This window comes from Phascolarctos cinereus, unplaced genomic scaffold (assembly GCF_003287225.1).
Source record: "Phascolarctos cinereus isolate Bilbo 61053 unplaced genomic scaffold, phaCin_HiC Scaffold_2;HRSCAF=192, whole genome shotgun sequence".
In the NCBI taxonomy this organism is placed as follows: Eukaryota; Metazoa; Chordata; class Mammalia; order Diprotodontia; family Phascolarctidae; genus Phascolarctos; species Phascolarctos cinereus.
Window position 1 is genome coordinate 407,428,850 of NW_027555625.1, and position 16,835 is coordinate 407,445,684.

The window sequence follows — 16,835 nt, forward strand, 5'->3', positions numbered from 1 at the left end:
AGTAGAGCGATATGTTTTGATCTATAGAATTACATTTCTAATTACAGAATCTAAGATCTCATCAGCCCCCTGGCCCATTCCCTGCCTGCCTAGGATCCACCTCTACAACATCCCAATAACCAGTCACCCAACCCTCACTAGAATATCTTCAGTGCAGGGGAGTACACAGCCTCCTAAGGCAGTCCATTCCATTTTTAAAAAGCTCTAACAGTTGGGAGGTAGGCAGCTATGTGACCTAGTGGCTAGAGTGCTGGGTCTGAAGTCAGGAAGATCTGAATTCAAATCCAGCCTCATACACTTATAGTGTGTGTGTGTGTGTGTGTGTGTGTGTATGTACACACACACACACACACATATATATACGTATATATATATACATATATATACATACACACACACACACACACACATATATACGTATATATATATACATATATATACATACACACACACACACACACACACACACATATATATATATATATGTCTGTGTGACCCTGGGCAAGTCACTTAACCTCTATTTGCCTTAATCCAATGGAGAAAGAAATAGCAAACCATTCCAGCATCTTTGCTAAGAAAACCCTATATAGAGTCAGGAAGAGTTGGACATGACTGAACAACAATAATAGTTAGGAAGTTTTTCTTTACATAGAATTAATGGGCTTCTCTGCAGCTTTCAGCCTTGACCACAACCTTGTTCTGCTTCCCTAGGATTAAAATGAGCCTAATCTATGTTTTCACTCTATCGTCCTTCAAATGTTTGAAGATGGGTATTACGTCCCGGTTAGGGTTTTTCTTGTTCATCCTAAACATTCTCAGTTCCTTCAACTAATCGTGTAGTGGCATGCTGGTAAATGATTAACAACTGGCTCTCTTAGGGGGAAAAAACGTATGGACAGCACGCTTTTAAATTTAACCTGCATTTCTCAATCTCAATCACTTTCTTAAGTCTAGACAATCAACAACAATGATCAATTAAGCCCCAATTTTCAGTATTTGTAGTTTCCAAGATTTAAATGCTCTCACTAGAAACAGAACACCCAGCTCACAAGCTGGCATGAGTTGGTTCTAACACGCCACGGTCCTTAGTCCTCTGAATATCCTGGCCACCCTTAGGTGGGTAAAGTCTAGCTTGTCAATGTCCTCTATACAATACGGTGCCCAGAACAGAACCAAGTACTTCACACGTTGTCATGTCAGGCAAGGGGACGGCAGAGCGAGCACTGCTTCTCAACGCGTCTCGGGATCGTGTTCATTTTTTTGGCCGTACTGCTGAATGACATTGAACCAACTAACATCCACTGACCTTTTCCTATCGGAGCTATTGCTTAACCATGCATCTCCTATGATACATGAGAGCAGGTTTTTTTAAAAAGAATCCAAATCGATGCCTTAAAATTCGTCTCTGTTAAATTGTTTCTTATTAGATTCAGTTCACTGATCTGGCCTATTTAGGTCTTTTGATACCCTGATTCATTCATCCGATACATTGGCTATCCCCCCTGGCTTTGAATCATCTGCACATTTAATGAGCATGTCATTCATACCTTCGGCCAAGTCATTCACTAAATGTTTAATAGTACAGGGACAGCACAGGGAAAAGATCAAGCCATGGGACACTCTACCAGAGACATCAACCATCTCTGCCGGCTGACATCAAGTCATTAATGACTGCTCTTTGGGTCCAGTCATGTCATCAGTTCTAAATCTACCTAACTTTACCACCCTCTGACCCCCACTTGTCCTATACACAAGGACGACATGAGAGACAGAGCTGGAAGGACCCTTAGATGCCACAGGGTCATAGATTTAGAGCCTGGAGAGATCTTTGAGGACATCTGGTCCCATCTTCTCATTTTACAGATGAGAAAACTGAGGCCTAAAGAGATGGAGTAACTTGCTTAAGGCCACAGAGGCAAATGAGCAACAGAGCTGGGAATTGAGCTCAAGTCCCCAGACTCTGAACCCATAATGCTTTCCACAGTATCACACTCCCTCCCTTTGTTGTTTGCTTATTTTTTTCAAGAGGATTGGGGTTAATTAACTTGCCCAGAGTCACACAGATTGTAAGTGTCTGAGGCTGAATTTGAATTCAGGTCCTCCTGACTCCAGGGCCAGTGCTCTATCCACCTAACTGCCCAAACTCCCTCCCTTTGTGAAATGTTACAATCTGCATATAGTATGTAGACACCATTTCCCTGATTGACTTAACTGAAATACCGCTACTAGATATACTACAGCTTGAGGTCTTCCATTAGTAAGAAATCACAAAAATATTTGACCCACCACCTAATATTGCCTGTCTGTTTTTGTAAAAATGAATCACTTTTCTGTTACACTAGCCGCAGGCACCCCAAAAACGTCAGCTGTATGTGTCCTCAGGACAGCTGTGTGATGGCCACATCGCCCCAACAGCACTTTCTCCAGCCCTGTCCCTTCCAATCTCTTCTCTACTATGGAGTCAACCATGCCAGCGTGTGAGTTAAGTATGAGCAGCTGGATGCGAGTAGAGCTACCCTGCTCTTGCCTAGAACTGGGGGCTGCTCTCGCACATAGCCAGGCAAGACCCAGAGGACTTCCTTCTACCTGATCACAGCAGCCACCTTAGCTTACCTTCTTTGGGCTCATTAAGTATGAAGCTGATACCTGGTGTCCTTGGTGATCTCTCTAATTAACCTCTAAGTCTTTCATGATTATGGCAACTAAAGGCATATAACTACCCCCAAAGGTTCTTTGTCCATACTTCTCAACTCACGTCTTTTTTCCCCCTATATCTTTCCTAACCCATTGTTTCTGTCCTATCTCTTCACCATCTCCCCCATCTCCTATACCGGGGTGGGGAGCCTACAGCCTCAAAGCCACACATGGCCCTCTAGGTCTCTGCAAAGTTTGGATTCAGTCAAAGGGCCGCACTTGAGGACCTAGAAGGTCGCATGTGGCCTCGAGGCTGCAGGCTCCCCACCCCTGTCCTATACCAACTCTGACCATGATTCTAGTCTTTTTCTTCCTTGTCCCTTTTCTACTTCCATGTTTCAGTATTATACTAATAGGCTATAAGCTTCTTAGAAGAGAGCTAGGTGGTGCCTAGCTGGGCTTGGAATCCAGAAGACTCATCTTCCTAAGTTCAAATCCAGCCTCAGACATTTACTAGCTGTATAATTCTGTTTGCCTCGGTTTCCTTATCTGTCAAAAGTGCTGGAGAAGAAAATAGCAAATTGCTCCAGTATCTCTGCCAAGAAAAGCCCAAATGGGGTCACAAAGAGTTGGAAACAACCAAAAAAAAATCAACAAAAATGGTGGTGGTGGAAAGAGCCAGGTCTCATTTGTCTTTTGCTTATAACACAAAGTGAATGCTTAATAAAGATATGTTGAATGAATAAATGAATGAATGAATGAATGAGGGAAAGGAGAGAAAGAAGAAAAAACAGGTAGGAAGGTATCATAAGAAGATACTAGATAATAGGGTCAGAAAACTGGGTAAGAAATTCTCCCTTTGCTATTTACTACTCACATGACCTCAGGTTACTCACTTAACCTCTCTGGTCTTCAGTTTACTCATAAGCGAAATGAGGAAATTAGATTTCTTGACTTCTAAGGTCTCTGCCAGCTCTACATCCTATCAGCCTCTGATCGAACAAACAAACATTTCATAAAGCTCAGGAAGCAGCAATACAGAATCTCAAGCTCGAGAAGGGTGCGTTCAAGTACATTTAATTTAGTTTTCTGAAAAGGTTAAGTAAGATCAGTTCCAGTCTTTATCCTTGGGAAACCTCACTAGTTTCACTTCTCTATTCAAAGAATCTAGTAGAACCTAGTGCAGGGGTGGGGACCCTGTGGTCTCAAGGCCATATGTGGCCTTCTAGGTTCTTGGGTGGGGCCTTTTGACTGAGCCCTAGCTTTACAGAACAAATCCTTTTATTAAGGGGATTTGGTCTGCGAAGTTTGGATTCAGTCAAAGGGCCACACTCGAGGACCTAGAGGGCCACATATGGCCTTGAGGCTGCAGGTTCCCCACCCCTGATAGAAGATAAGTTCCCTAAGGGCAGGGATTATTTTGTTTTTTGTTTTTGTAGCCCCAGTACCTAGTACAGTGCATGGAATATAGAAGGAGCTTAATAAATGCTCACTGATCAATAAATATACATATTCCTAATATCATCCAGGCTATGCGGTACAATGGATAGAATGCTGAGCCTGAAGTCAGGAAGACTCATCTTCCTGAGTTCAAATCCAGCCTCAGACACTAGCTGCGTGACCCTGGGCAGTCACTTACCCTTGTTTGCCTCAGTTTCCTTATTTGTAAAATGAGCTAGAGAAGGAAATGGCAAACCACTCCAGGATCTTTGCCAAGAAAACCCCAAATGGGGTCACGAAGAGTAAGACACGACTGAACAACAACAATAAAATATCTACCAGCTGGCTACAACAAAGACAGCTACATTGTGAGAAGCAGAAGTAATGTCAGGACCCCAGAGAACCCCAGCAGATGAAGGAAATGGAAGTTTTGGAGGACAAGGGACATCTAATGTTGCAGTAGCTTCTGCGAAATCCTCTTTGGGCCAGAAAGGCCTTTTCCTTTCACTCTCAGCAATACACTGGAAGAGGTGGCCATGTTCTTTCAATCTCAGCCCTCTACCCTTCCTGCCCAGACAGACCCTAGAAGGGGCCGCTCTCTCTCAATCAGCAGCAGGGGATAGCTGATAGCCAAACCACCTCCTCCAAGAGTGGGAGCTCTTTCTTCCTTTCACAACCATTCAGTGAATCACAAGGGAAGTCGAAGTGCCCAGGCAGAGAGAGCATTCAGCACAAGGAAGAGGCCACAACATTTCATTCTTGACTACTGACTTAGAATCAGAGAAGGCCTTTACAGCAAGGGTACTCACATTAGCACATGCTTGCTGCCAAGGTCACATTAATTATTCCCCAATAACCTGACCCACTTACTGTCCTCTGCAGAGGGGTGGGGAAATGCTTGGGAGGACAATTTTGCTGAAGCGATTTCTTGCCGAGTGTGCGAGTTGTACAAGGATATACAAGGAATCCCCTCCCATCTCCCCTCTCCCCCCGCCCCCCCCGGGGGCCCTACAGGCTGTCTCAGGAAGGCAGGAAGAGCCAGACATCCAACCTCCTGTGTCCCCATGGCTGCCAAGACCAGGCTGTAGATTACAGATGTCAACAACAGTAAAGAGGATTTTCCAAAACAGAACAACAATCCTACTCCCATGGGTATCTCCATACCTGGTCTCAGGGAACACAAGGGTGATTATGTAAATATACACACACTCAACTTTCTGTGAACTGTTCTTCCTCCTTAGTAGGTTTCCTGGTTTTCTCAACTAAATACACCCAAGTAATTAAAAAACGTATTCAAGCTCATCCCTATTACATATTGTTATATTCTTTAAGATGAAAAAGAGATCTTATTTTCTCTTAAGTCTAAGTCTCTAATTTCCTATTAAGCCTGGCAGTTTTTGTTTCATTTCTTCACAACCAGCAATGTAATGGACAGGATGAGGCCCCAGAAGGAGAGGAGGAAAGACAGCTTCAAACAGATCTGGAGACAAGATTCACCCACATGTAGTCAAAATCTCAGGTACCATCTCCATTCCAAAAGAGACTCTTGTCTCTTGTCTCTGGGCTTTAATTGCTCTGACAGACTACCCATTTTGGCCCTTAAATACTCAATTACCATTCAATTCAGCAAAGTATTTGCTAAAGACCTACCAAGCTTATTGTGCTAGGTACTGGGATGCCAAGATAAGAGAAAAAGCTGTCCCTGAGCTTTTACTAGGGAGTTCTATTTCCTGAACACATGTTCTAACTACACTTAAGCTCACTGGAAGTGGACCAATCATACCTTTCTCTTGTATCCTGCAAAGTGCTTACTTTTGCTTGTTGTTAGCTGAAGACTCATCCATTGTCTACAATTCCAGCTGGTGTTCAGAACAGTGGAGTAAAAGGGTGGTAAAAAAAAAAAGAAGAAGAAGAAACACTCCAGATTAAGGGCCTCCTGCTAAATATTTTATAGTGTCGCTTTTAGTGCACAGAACCAAACATTCATTTCATGGTCTATTCCATCTTACCAAGTTTTCAGCTCAAACTCAGCTTTCTCTAGATGTGATCTTTTCCAGAATCCTTTGCACTCACCGTCATACTCATTTGGCATTTCTCATATACTGTCTTGTACTTAATTATCTTTCCACATGCATATGTTTTTTTATCCCAAAACATAATTGGTTTTTGACATACATAGGCAGAAGACATAATCCATGGTATATCAGAATCCACATGATACCAAGAATTTAAATTGCAGTTCAGGCCAAGAACAATGGGGAGCTGCAGACTGGGCACAAACAGATTGCTACATTTTCCCAAAATAAACTGCTTAGGAAAAACTGCATGAAGGATAAGAGAGAGACCTATGACCGGAAAAATGAGGCGGGCTGTCATATATTTACAGCAAAACATAACCAATGGACAGTCCATGCAATCCACTGGCATCCAGAAAAGGGCAAGAGACCCAATGGAAAGCCCTCAGCTAGTTGGGTGGATCCTCTGTGTAAGACTTCTAGGAGGAGACATGGGACAAGAAGGCCTTCAAGAGTTCAGATATGAAGCTCTAGAGGCCAGTCACACTGATGTAAACACAGACTCATCGAAGTCTTGAAAATAATACAAACATAAACTGCCTGAAGGCAGGACCTTTTTCATTTTTGTCTGTGCATTCCTAGTGCCTGGTACATGGTAGACACAGTAGACAATGCTCACTAAAGGCAATAACAAACTATTGTACCGGAGTTTTGTAGTATTTTTCCAAAGATATACCAATTCTTACTTTCTTAAGACTATCAAAGGGTTGTTCCTGCTCCTTAGGATATGGTATTATTGTGCCTCATTGATTCACTTCCCAAAACTGTTCTCTACACCCTGCTCTGCCCCAACCCACATAGATTCCTCCTCTGATCTGTCCCTACTCAGCCTTCTTCAGTCCCAGTGAAGTCCTAACAAATTCAAATTGTGCTTTGACCTACCTGCAAGCCCAGCCCCAGCATACTGCTTCTTCCCATCATGCCTAGAGTCCTCGGCCTATTTCAATTCCAGATCACATCCAGATCTTGATGTCCCTGAGATCAAGGGAATCATATTTCCCATTTTCTGCTCCTAGCAGCACATGGCTCCACATTTTCCTGATTATAGGACCATGAGATCATGGACATTGACCCAGAAGAGAATTAAGATTTACACCATCTCCCCCAACTATTCCCTCCTCTTTTCTCACATAGCCACCCCCCTAATTCAGGGCCTTCTCACTTCTTGCCTGGGCTTCAGCAATAGCCTCCTCCTGGGTCCCCTGCCTCACATCCCTCCCCTCCCCATAGCTTTCAATACGTGAAGCCTAAAGCAAAGGTCTGACCATGTCCCTCTCCTCCTTAACATGCTCTGTTAGCTCAACAGGATAAAATACAAATTCTTCTGATTGGCATTTAAAGCCCGGCACAGTCTGGTTCTGGCCCATTTTTCTAGGCTTATCATCCACCACTCCCCTTCACATACTCAGTATTCCATCCAAACTGACCTAGCTGCCATTCCTCATTCACAACGATCCATATTCCACAAGTATTGACACCTTTGCCCAGGTGGTTTCCCTCCATGCCTGAAATGCCCTCCCTTCCAGCATTCAGCTGTTAGAATGTCCAGCTTCCTTCCAAGTTCAGTCTAGGCCCTATCTCCTCCTTCTCAAAGACCTGATCCTCAGAGCTGCAAGTACTACCAGACCCCCCACAAAAAATTTTTTTTTCCTTGCTCCTCTTTTGTATTGGTATGTACATGCCATTTTCCCCAGCCAATTAATTGTAAGCACCTTGAGGGCAGGGACCATATCTGTTTTTGTTTTTTACTCAAGCACTTGGAAGAATGCTGCTTAAAAAGTTACTGTCTATTCATCTAAATAAAGGGATTGCTAGATGGTTCAGCAGAGACAGGGCTAGACCTGGAGTGAGGAAGATCTGAGTTTAAATCTAGCCTCAGACACTGGATGTGTCTGGGCAAGTCAATTAACATCTGTCTGCCTCAGTTCCCTCATCTGCAAAATGCGGGTCATAATAACCTCCCTCTCAGGGTCGCTATAAGAATCAAATGAGATATTTGTAAAGCACATAGCTTGGTGACTGGCACATAGTAGGTGCCATATAAATGCAGGCTATCATTATTATCATTATTATTAATATAACCATCTGGAAACTCAGTGAAGTGCTTTGCCCAAGGTCACTGAACTCGAGCCTATATCCTTTGACCTCAAATCCAGCATGGTGCCATACTGGTCCTTAGTCAGAATGGATTGCTAACTTCCAGACCCTATAAAACTCTCAAGTTCAATAAGCAGGTCAATGACCAACATCAGTAAATCTGCTCAAAAGCCAAACAAAAGATCAGGTCAGGCCTGTTTCCAGCTGCTGATAATCTTCTTCAAATCCATCTGATTAACCAGAGAAGCTCAGTTTCAGGCAATCAACAAATACTGATTGTGAGCTTGCCGTGCGCTAAGCACTCTGGGGATACAAAGCAGCAGAAATTAAAAATACAATCTCTATCCTCCAGAGCTTAGAGTCTATAGCAGGGGAGATAGGATATAGACAGATAGATAGATATGAACTAATATTTATATATAAATGTAAAATATATTTGGGTATATATAAAATACATAAATATATACACATACTTGTTACTTGTTTTATATATATATATTATATATACATATATACACATACACATATATATGCATATGTGTGTATATATACGTGTGTGGGTGTGGGTGTAACAAGGTATCATATTACCACTGAATGCCAAATGAATGGCATGGCTATGGATTTGCAGAGAAGGAGGATAGCAATATGGACTGGAGTGATTAGAGAAGTTTCATGAATGATGTGTGACATGACTGGGGCCCTGAAGGATGGGTGCTAATAGCAATAAGAATGCCTTTCATATTTTAGCTTACAAATAACTTTTAGCATACATTGCCTCATTTGAACTTCATAACAACCCTATGAGTAGGTAAGGCAAGGAATCCTTATGTCCATTTTATAGATGAGGAAACTGAGACTCGGAGGAGTTTACTCACTTGCCTAAGCTCACAAAGCTAGTAAGCAACAGGCCAGAACTCAAAACTAGATCACAGGATCATAGATCTAGGGCTGGAAGGGATTTCAAGGGCCATCTAGTCCAACTTGACTCAAATCTTCCCCCTTAAGCGCCCTGCCCAGCCATTAATTACTCTATAAAAATAGTTTTGGAAAAGGAAATAGCAAACCACTCCAGTATCTTTGCCAAGAAAACCCACAAAGAGTCGGACATGACTGAACAATGATACCAAGACAGTTTTATAGATTATTAAAAGGAAGCCAAAGGAGGTTAGATGACATGCGTAAGATCATACAATTCACGAGCACAGTAGATGGGCTTTGAACCCAGAACCTCTGACTCAGAAGCCAGTGCTCCTTCCACTGAATCACCAAACCAGTACTCTTTATCACCTGCTTTGGAGAAGGATAGTCCAAGGTGGAATCGGTGGAACAAAAAGGAGGGTAATGAGGAGGAAAATGTGTAAGGTGTTTGGGGGACAGTGAACAAACCGACCTGGCTGGAGAAGGACATCTGTGGGAGGGAGCAGTAATAAGAATGTAAGGGTACGTTGGAGCCTCCCAGTTTACTTCCAAAGGTATGAGAGCAACTTAATAAAATGCCCTGAAGCTGATCTGGATGAGCCCAAAGCTGCCTCCATGTTCTGTCAGCCTCGGGTCTCCCGCCTAAACCAAACTGCTGCACAGTGTTGGGTAGAATCCCTTACCCAGCTTGATGTCTCCTTCCAAGGTCATCAGCACATTGCCAGCCTTCAGGTCACGGTGGATGATCTTCTTACTATGTAGGTAGGCAAGGGCTTCCAGCATCTGACGGCAGATTACTTGGATCTGAGGCTCTGTGAGCCCTCTGTCCAACTCTGTGGGCAAAAAGCAGCAGAGAAAGGATTAGGCAGCCTTAAAGGAACCAGCAGTTGTCTGGATCTTTGGATACCCTGGGCAGCTGGACCTTCCCTCTAGGCAAGTTAGACACACATCTAGATAACCTGAAGGCATTCTCCATCTTCGGGGTGGGGTCTGTATATGAACTGACAAACGGCTATACAGTGGCGGTCTAGGAGTCCACCTAGCCCCCACATTCTGGCTCTGGCAAGGACACCAAGGTCGTATACACAACGACTACAAAAAGATAAATAGAAATTAAAAAACAATATGTATAATTACAATGAACAACTTTAGCCCCAGGGAATAAACGAGAAAATGCACCTCCTTCCCCTCTTTGTAGAAGTGAGGGACCATGGACATGGAAGACTGCATACATTTTCAGACACAGTCGATATGTCCGTGGTCTTGCTAAACCGTGTTGGGTTTCCTTCTTTCTTTCTAGTCTTTGTTACAAAGGAAGGCTCTCTTGATAAGAGAGGGGAGAGGGATGTATCTGGAAATGAGCATTACATGGAAACAAAAGGCACCAATTTTTCTTAAAAAAGGAAAAAAAGACAAAGACATTGACAGATACATTGTGGGAGGATGTGGCTAGCCCAATCATCACTGAGATCACCATTTTGCTACCTGAGAAGAGCTCTGCTGAAGAGAGCTAATTCAGAGTTGGAAAGGACCTGAGAGGTCACCCCTAAGGTTGAACTAGAGTTCAACTCCACCTGCCCCCCATCTTACAGATGAGGAAACAGAGGCCCGGGGACATTCAGTGACTCGTCCAAAGACACTCAGAAAGGACCTAGCAAATCCAAGTTTCAAACACAGGTCTTTACGTTTCAATTCCAGCACTCTCTACCACATTATACAAGCTCTCATCTACCTCATAACCCGTAAATTTCCTGCCCTCTTCTCTGACCTTTTAGGGATAGGCTGCTTTATTGTCCAACGTCTATACAGAACGTTTTTAAAATCTCTTTCTCCTCCTTGCACTAAATCAGCACACTCTCTCCCTCCTGCCAGACCCCTAAAGTGCACACAAAACACCCCATCCGAGTCTGAGAAATAACGCTTCCGCAGGTGGCAACCTTGGAGCTCCCCAGCTGCCATATCCCTAGCTGCCGTCAGCACAGGGAGCTACCACAGCTCTATATTTGTATGGGCCTCTCTGTGTGGCTTCTCAGCCTGCAACTGCAAATCCCTTCAGGTTCCCTTCCTGGTTCCAGCACAGTACTTCATCCTCACAGCCTGGTCCTGCCCCATCCCCATCCAGGGAGCCAGGCTCAGACCTCTGAAGGAATGGGGTGAGGGGGACCCACATCTTTAATCTATTTCTCTGATGCTTCATCCCAAATTCTAGTCAAGTATTTAGCCTCCTTAGTTATTTTGCCAATTACAAAATGAGGGGATAAGCCACCTATCATTTTCCTACCTTTTAAGAGAAGAGGTTAAGCTATACCATGAACTCACCCTAGTAAAGGCTAGACATACAATAAAGCACTTAGCATTTGAAAAGAGCTTTATAATTTTTCAAAACACCCACTGTACTATTTTATCCTTCCAACTGGGGAGCAGGTAGGTCATAGACTTCATGACCCCTTCTGCCCAAATAAAACGCAGCAGTGACAGAGCTCTGGACTTGGAGCCAGGAAAATCTGGGTTTGAATCATGCCTGAGACACTTACTAGCTGTGTGACCCTGGACAAGTTACTTAAAGTCTGACACACTTTCCTAATCTGTAAAATGGGGATAATAACAGTACCTACCTCCCTGGGATGATAATATCATATTTGTAAAGAACTTAGCACAATGCCTGGCTTATAGTAGGTACTATATAAATGCTATTATATATTACTTGCTAGATGACCCTGGGCAAGTCATTTAACCACCCTCGTATGCTTGGGATTCTTCCTCTTCATCTGGACCGGATGACCCAAATCTATGACTGCATGACAGAAGGTGAGAGACATACAGGAGGAGATATTCACAGGAGACAACAAACACACAAGGGGACGGAATTTCCAAAGATAGAACCACTTGATTCTCAGCCTCTGCTTAATCGAGATCATAGATTTAGGGCTGGCAGACATCTCAGAGGTGATCTTGTCCAACCCTCTTGTTTTATAGACTAAGAAATTGAGGCCCAGAGAGGCTGAATGACTTGCCCAAGGTCATGAGTGTGTAATTGTCAGAAGTGGGATTTGAGGCCAAGTCATACAATCCCAGATTCAGAGGCCATCAAATCCAATCCCATCCCCAATTTTTTTTTTGAGGCTTACCATCGGACCTTTATTTTATGGTTCAGGAAACTGAGGCCCAGAGAGGTAAAATTACTTGTCCAAGGTCACATAGGTGGTATGTGACAGATAGAAGCTAGCAAGATCTATTTTATCTAATGAGATAAAATTCAATGGTAAGAAATGCAAAGTTTGGCACTCAGGTTCAAAATACCAACTTTACAAATACAAGATGGGGTAGAACGGTTATATAGCAGTTAGTCTGAGAAAAGAATCTGGGAGTTTTAGTGGACAGCAGGCTCCCTTTGAATATTTACCACCAGTTTTTATGATCAGGTTTTTACTGACGTCTTTTGTTTTTACACCACCTGTATTTCTCCCTATGCTCCTTCCTGCCCATCCCCCAAGGGTTGCCCTTTATAATAAAGAATTTGTTTTCTAAGTGAAAAAGGAAGAAGCAAAAACATTTCAACAAAATTGATCAACATATGGAAATGATACATCGCATGCAATGTTCCACACATACGGCCTCTTAGCCCCACAAAAGAGTAGGGGCAGGCGTCTTCTCATATTGCTTTTTGAGCACCAAACTTTAATCTCCTCAATTTCTATGAGGAAAGTGAGGCACAGAGAGGTTGTAATTTGCCCAGGATCACACAGCTTTGTCTGAGTCAGGATTTGAACTCAGGTGTTCCTCACTCGAAGTTCAGAACTCTATCCATTACATTACACAAATCTAACACTGTTTCTACTACACCACACTGCACAGTCTGGGCTCTGAGCACATCCCATGTTTCTAAAAGCCCTAAAAGGGAACCAACCAGTTCAGAAGAAGGCAACATTCAAGCATCCGAATTAACGTTGGTGGAGAGGTCCCTGGCCAGCCGAGTTCACAGCAGAGCAACTTTGACTAGAAAAACAATTCTAACCCCTGAGGTAGGTCGTAAATGTCTTCTGGCTTGCTTAAGAATTCCAACTCTAGGTATCCTTGCATGTTTACAGGGACTGAGGGAGACTTACCTAACATGATGGCATCCACTGCTCCACCGGGACAAAACTCAATCATGATCTGCAGAAAAACCAAACAGAGTCCAAGTGAACTGGAGCCCCAAGCAGGAGAATAAAGAGTCACCAGGCCGTGAACAGGCCCGATAACCCTAGACAGCAATTCTGAATTATGTTTAAAAAAAACAGTAATGAAAATGTCTGTTACTTGGACCCAGAGATCTTGTTGCTAGTTACATGGACCAAAGGTCAAAGAAAGAAAGCGAAGCCTCCGACACCTCAAAATATTCTTGGCAGCACCTTTTGTAGTAACAACGAACTGGAAACAAAGTAGATATCCAGTGACTGGGGAAGGGAGAAACATATGGGGGCAAATAAATGTAACAACATCATTGTGCTCTCAGACATGATGAACGAGAAGAATTCAGAGAAGTACGAGAAGACATTTGAAATGATGCAAAGAGCAGTATGTAGGACCAGAAAAACAATGGCAAAATGTTCCATATGGAAAGAAAAATGTTTAAAATTAGAAGCTGAAGCCTATGTAATTATAATACCCAAGGATGGCCCTGAAGAAGAGACGAGACAATGTGTGACCTTCTCTTCTTTGCAGGGGTGATGGAAGCGAGGGTGGACAGGGGAACTTTGGCTCTGGAACACTGCATACACTGTCAGACTCAGTTGGTGTGTTGGCTAGATTGCCGAACTGCTCTCTTTCTTCTCTTTCTTTTCAACTCTTCATGATAAGGGATGGTTTAGGGAGAAGGTATATTTGGAAATACATATTCAGAAATGAAGGTGATAGAAAACCAAAAGATATCAATGACTTTTAAAAATGAAGCCTCCACACCCTGGACAACTAGAAGGTGAGAATGATGTAGTACCCTAGGACTTCCTGGGCTGCTTCTACTGACCTGGTGTTCCTCCTCCCCAGGCACATTTACTACTCCCACCTCTCTCAGGAGCTGACCAAAACACATCAAAACAAGCTACTTTGTAGGTTTCTTCCACTGCCTAGAGTTGTTTCTCGTGCTGTTCATCACTACCCACCACCACCACTCCCTTACCCAGAAGAAAAGGGAAAAAATCAGTTTGTGCAAACTCGCTTGAAAAGGATGCATGTCTCCCTTCACTACGAGGTCACAAAAGAAGAGGGAGACACGTTGAAAAGCGTATGTTCTTCATTTATGAAAGAGGAAGCCTGCCTGCTCATATATTGTTTCTTCCTTGCTGGATGGCTTGCTCGGTATAAACCAACTGATGAGAAGCAGAGCATTCTTTAGGTTCAGTAAAGAGACAGATGTGTACATTGTTTTCTTCCTTCATTCAGGCTAACTCAAAGACAGTTATTAAATACCTTCTATGACCCATTTGTTCATTCATGCAACAAGGATGCATTGAACCCCTACTACAAGCATTTGGCAGTGAAAGAAATACAAAGAATTCTAATAGTCCTTGCCCCCAAGGAGTTTACAAGTGCAGTTGCGAAGAAGAAAGAAGAAAGAAGGAGGAGGAGGAGGAGAAGGTTATACAGTCTAATCTCATCTTTACAATAATAATCCTATGAGGCAGATGTTATCATTCACACCTTTTTATAAGTGAGGAAACAGTCTTAGAGAGATTAAGTGACTTTTCCAGGGTTACATAGCTAATAAGTGTCTGAGGCAGGATTAGAACCAAAGTCTTATTGATTCCAAGTCCAGTGTTCTATCCACTCTGCTACCCAAACATCCACAGATATGACAAAGTAACTGGCAACATAAAACAACAGGAGAAGAGATCTCATGAAGCAACACTCTGACGAGCCAAATGTTCTTCTCAAATTTTGAGTATGAGGACCCCTTTTTAATGTCAGAATATCTTGAGGACCCCCACATGATGACAGTTGATTATTAGTATCTTTTGACTAAGAAAATACACAATGACAAAAATTTATTATAAATGGAGTAATGCTTTTAAATTGATTTTTATTTATTAATCACAGTAGCATCTGTGTACATATGAGACAGTAATACTTATGATTGTGAATCATTATTTGTTCAGTCTCCAGAAACTAGATTTGTTTATGGATTCAAAGATGGCTTTGAATGCCCTTGGCAATAACCCCACAGACCCCATGGCCAACAGAGTGGGAACCAATTAGATAGATTATGAGTCCAGAAGAATTTAGAAAAAACAATTTCTGCATATTTCCCATTTAGGAGACAAAACTAGCCCGAAATATCCCATCTTAAAGGCACCTGATTTCCTATGTGGATGAGCATATCAGGCAAGATTTCTTGAGCCAGTGAGTGGATGAATCCCGACATTTAGAACATGCCAGGGAAACAAGCTGCCCGTCAGAACTAGGAACTGGTGCTATTCCCAGCATTGATGCAAGGGCCCTTTTTTTTTTTTTGGTAGTAAGGAAGTGGAAACAAGGTGGGTACCCATCAACAGCGGAACAGAGGAATAAACTGGGGCACATGAATGGGATGGATTATTGCCGTGCTGTACAAAATGATGGCTATGAGGAATTCATATAAACTTGGAAAGACTCATAGGAATTGATGGGGCAAAGTAAGTAGAAATGAGAAAACAATACATTCCACAGTAATGGAAAGGAATAAATACATGTGGAAGAGCAATGATTTCATCTTACAGGAAGCTCCTAACAACAAAGATTTTTCTATCAATGCAGATCTCACCTCATCTACGATTTAGCTGATAAATCTTAGGGAGGAGGCTAGGGCTCAGAGAGATTAAGTGCTGTGCCCAGTTTCCGACTGGAGCCCAGATCTTCCTGACTCCAAGCCTTTCACTAGAAGGATATCGCCTATGTCAACAGTCTCCAAGGCAGAGGCCATGGCTTAAACACGAGTGGTGGAGGACACCTAGACGGAGCAATGGATACAGCACTGAACCTAGAGTCAGGGAAATGAGTTCAAATCCGGCTTCAGACACTTATTAGCTGTGTGACCTCAAGCAAGTCGTGGAACCTCAGTCTCATCTGTAAAATGGAGATAATAACAGGAACTACTTACAAGAGCTATTGTACAGATAAAATATTTGTAAAGTGCTTTGCAAACCTGAAAGCACTACATAAATGCTAGATATCATTATCATTATTATTATTATTATTATTGTTATGAGATGGAGTCCTGGACATGGTGCCATGAAGACTTGAGATCAAATCCTGTCTCATACATTCACTAGCCGTGCCATGTTGGCCAAATCAAAACCTCTTTAAGCCTCAGTTTCTCATCTGTAAAACAGAAATCACAACAGCAGCTACCTTACAGGGTTGTAAGAAAACACTGAGATAAAGTATATAAAATACCTCGTAAGCCTCAAAGCATTATATAAATGTTTCTTATATACAATCATTATCATTATTCTTTTACTAAGGCCTAGAAAACTGAAGCAACTTGCCCAAGGTCACATAGCTATCTAATGAATAAAAGGCATCAGTACCTAAAACTCAGTGTACTAAAAAAATGAACTATCTCCTCCTCTCCCTTCCCTCCCCCATCGGCTCCTTCTCCCAGCTTCCTTGTTTCTATTCATGGCAACTGCTGTTTCTCAACCAGTCACCCAGACT

General features: G+C 42.7%; 1 protein-coding gene across 1 annotated transcript in view; it reads right to left on the bottom strand.

Annotated features, from left to right (window-relative positions):
- Positions 1-16,835, bottom strand: part of STK10 (serine/threonine kinase 10) — a 127,693-nt gene that overhangs the window by 64,713 nt on the left and 46,145 nt on the right. The window contains exons 3-4 of the mRNA XM_020992307.2: positions 13,271-13,319; positions 9,848-9,997 (exon numbers count right to left, since the gene is read on the bottom strand). Coding sequence (XP_020847966.1) covers positions 9,848-9,997; positions 13,271-13,319 — 199 coding nt within the window. The remainder of the gene's footprint in view (positions 1-9,847; positions 9,998-13,270; positions 13,320-16,835) is intronic.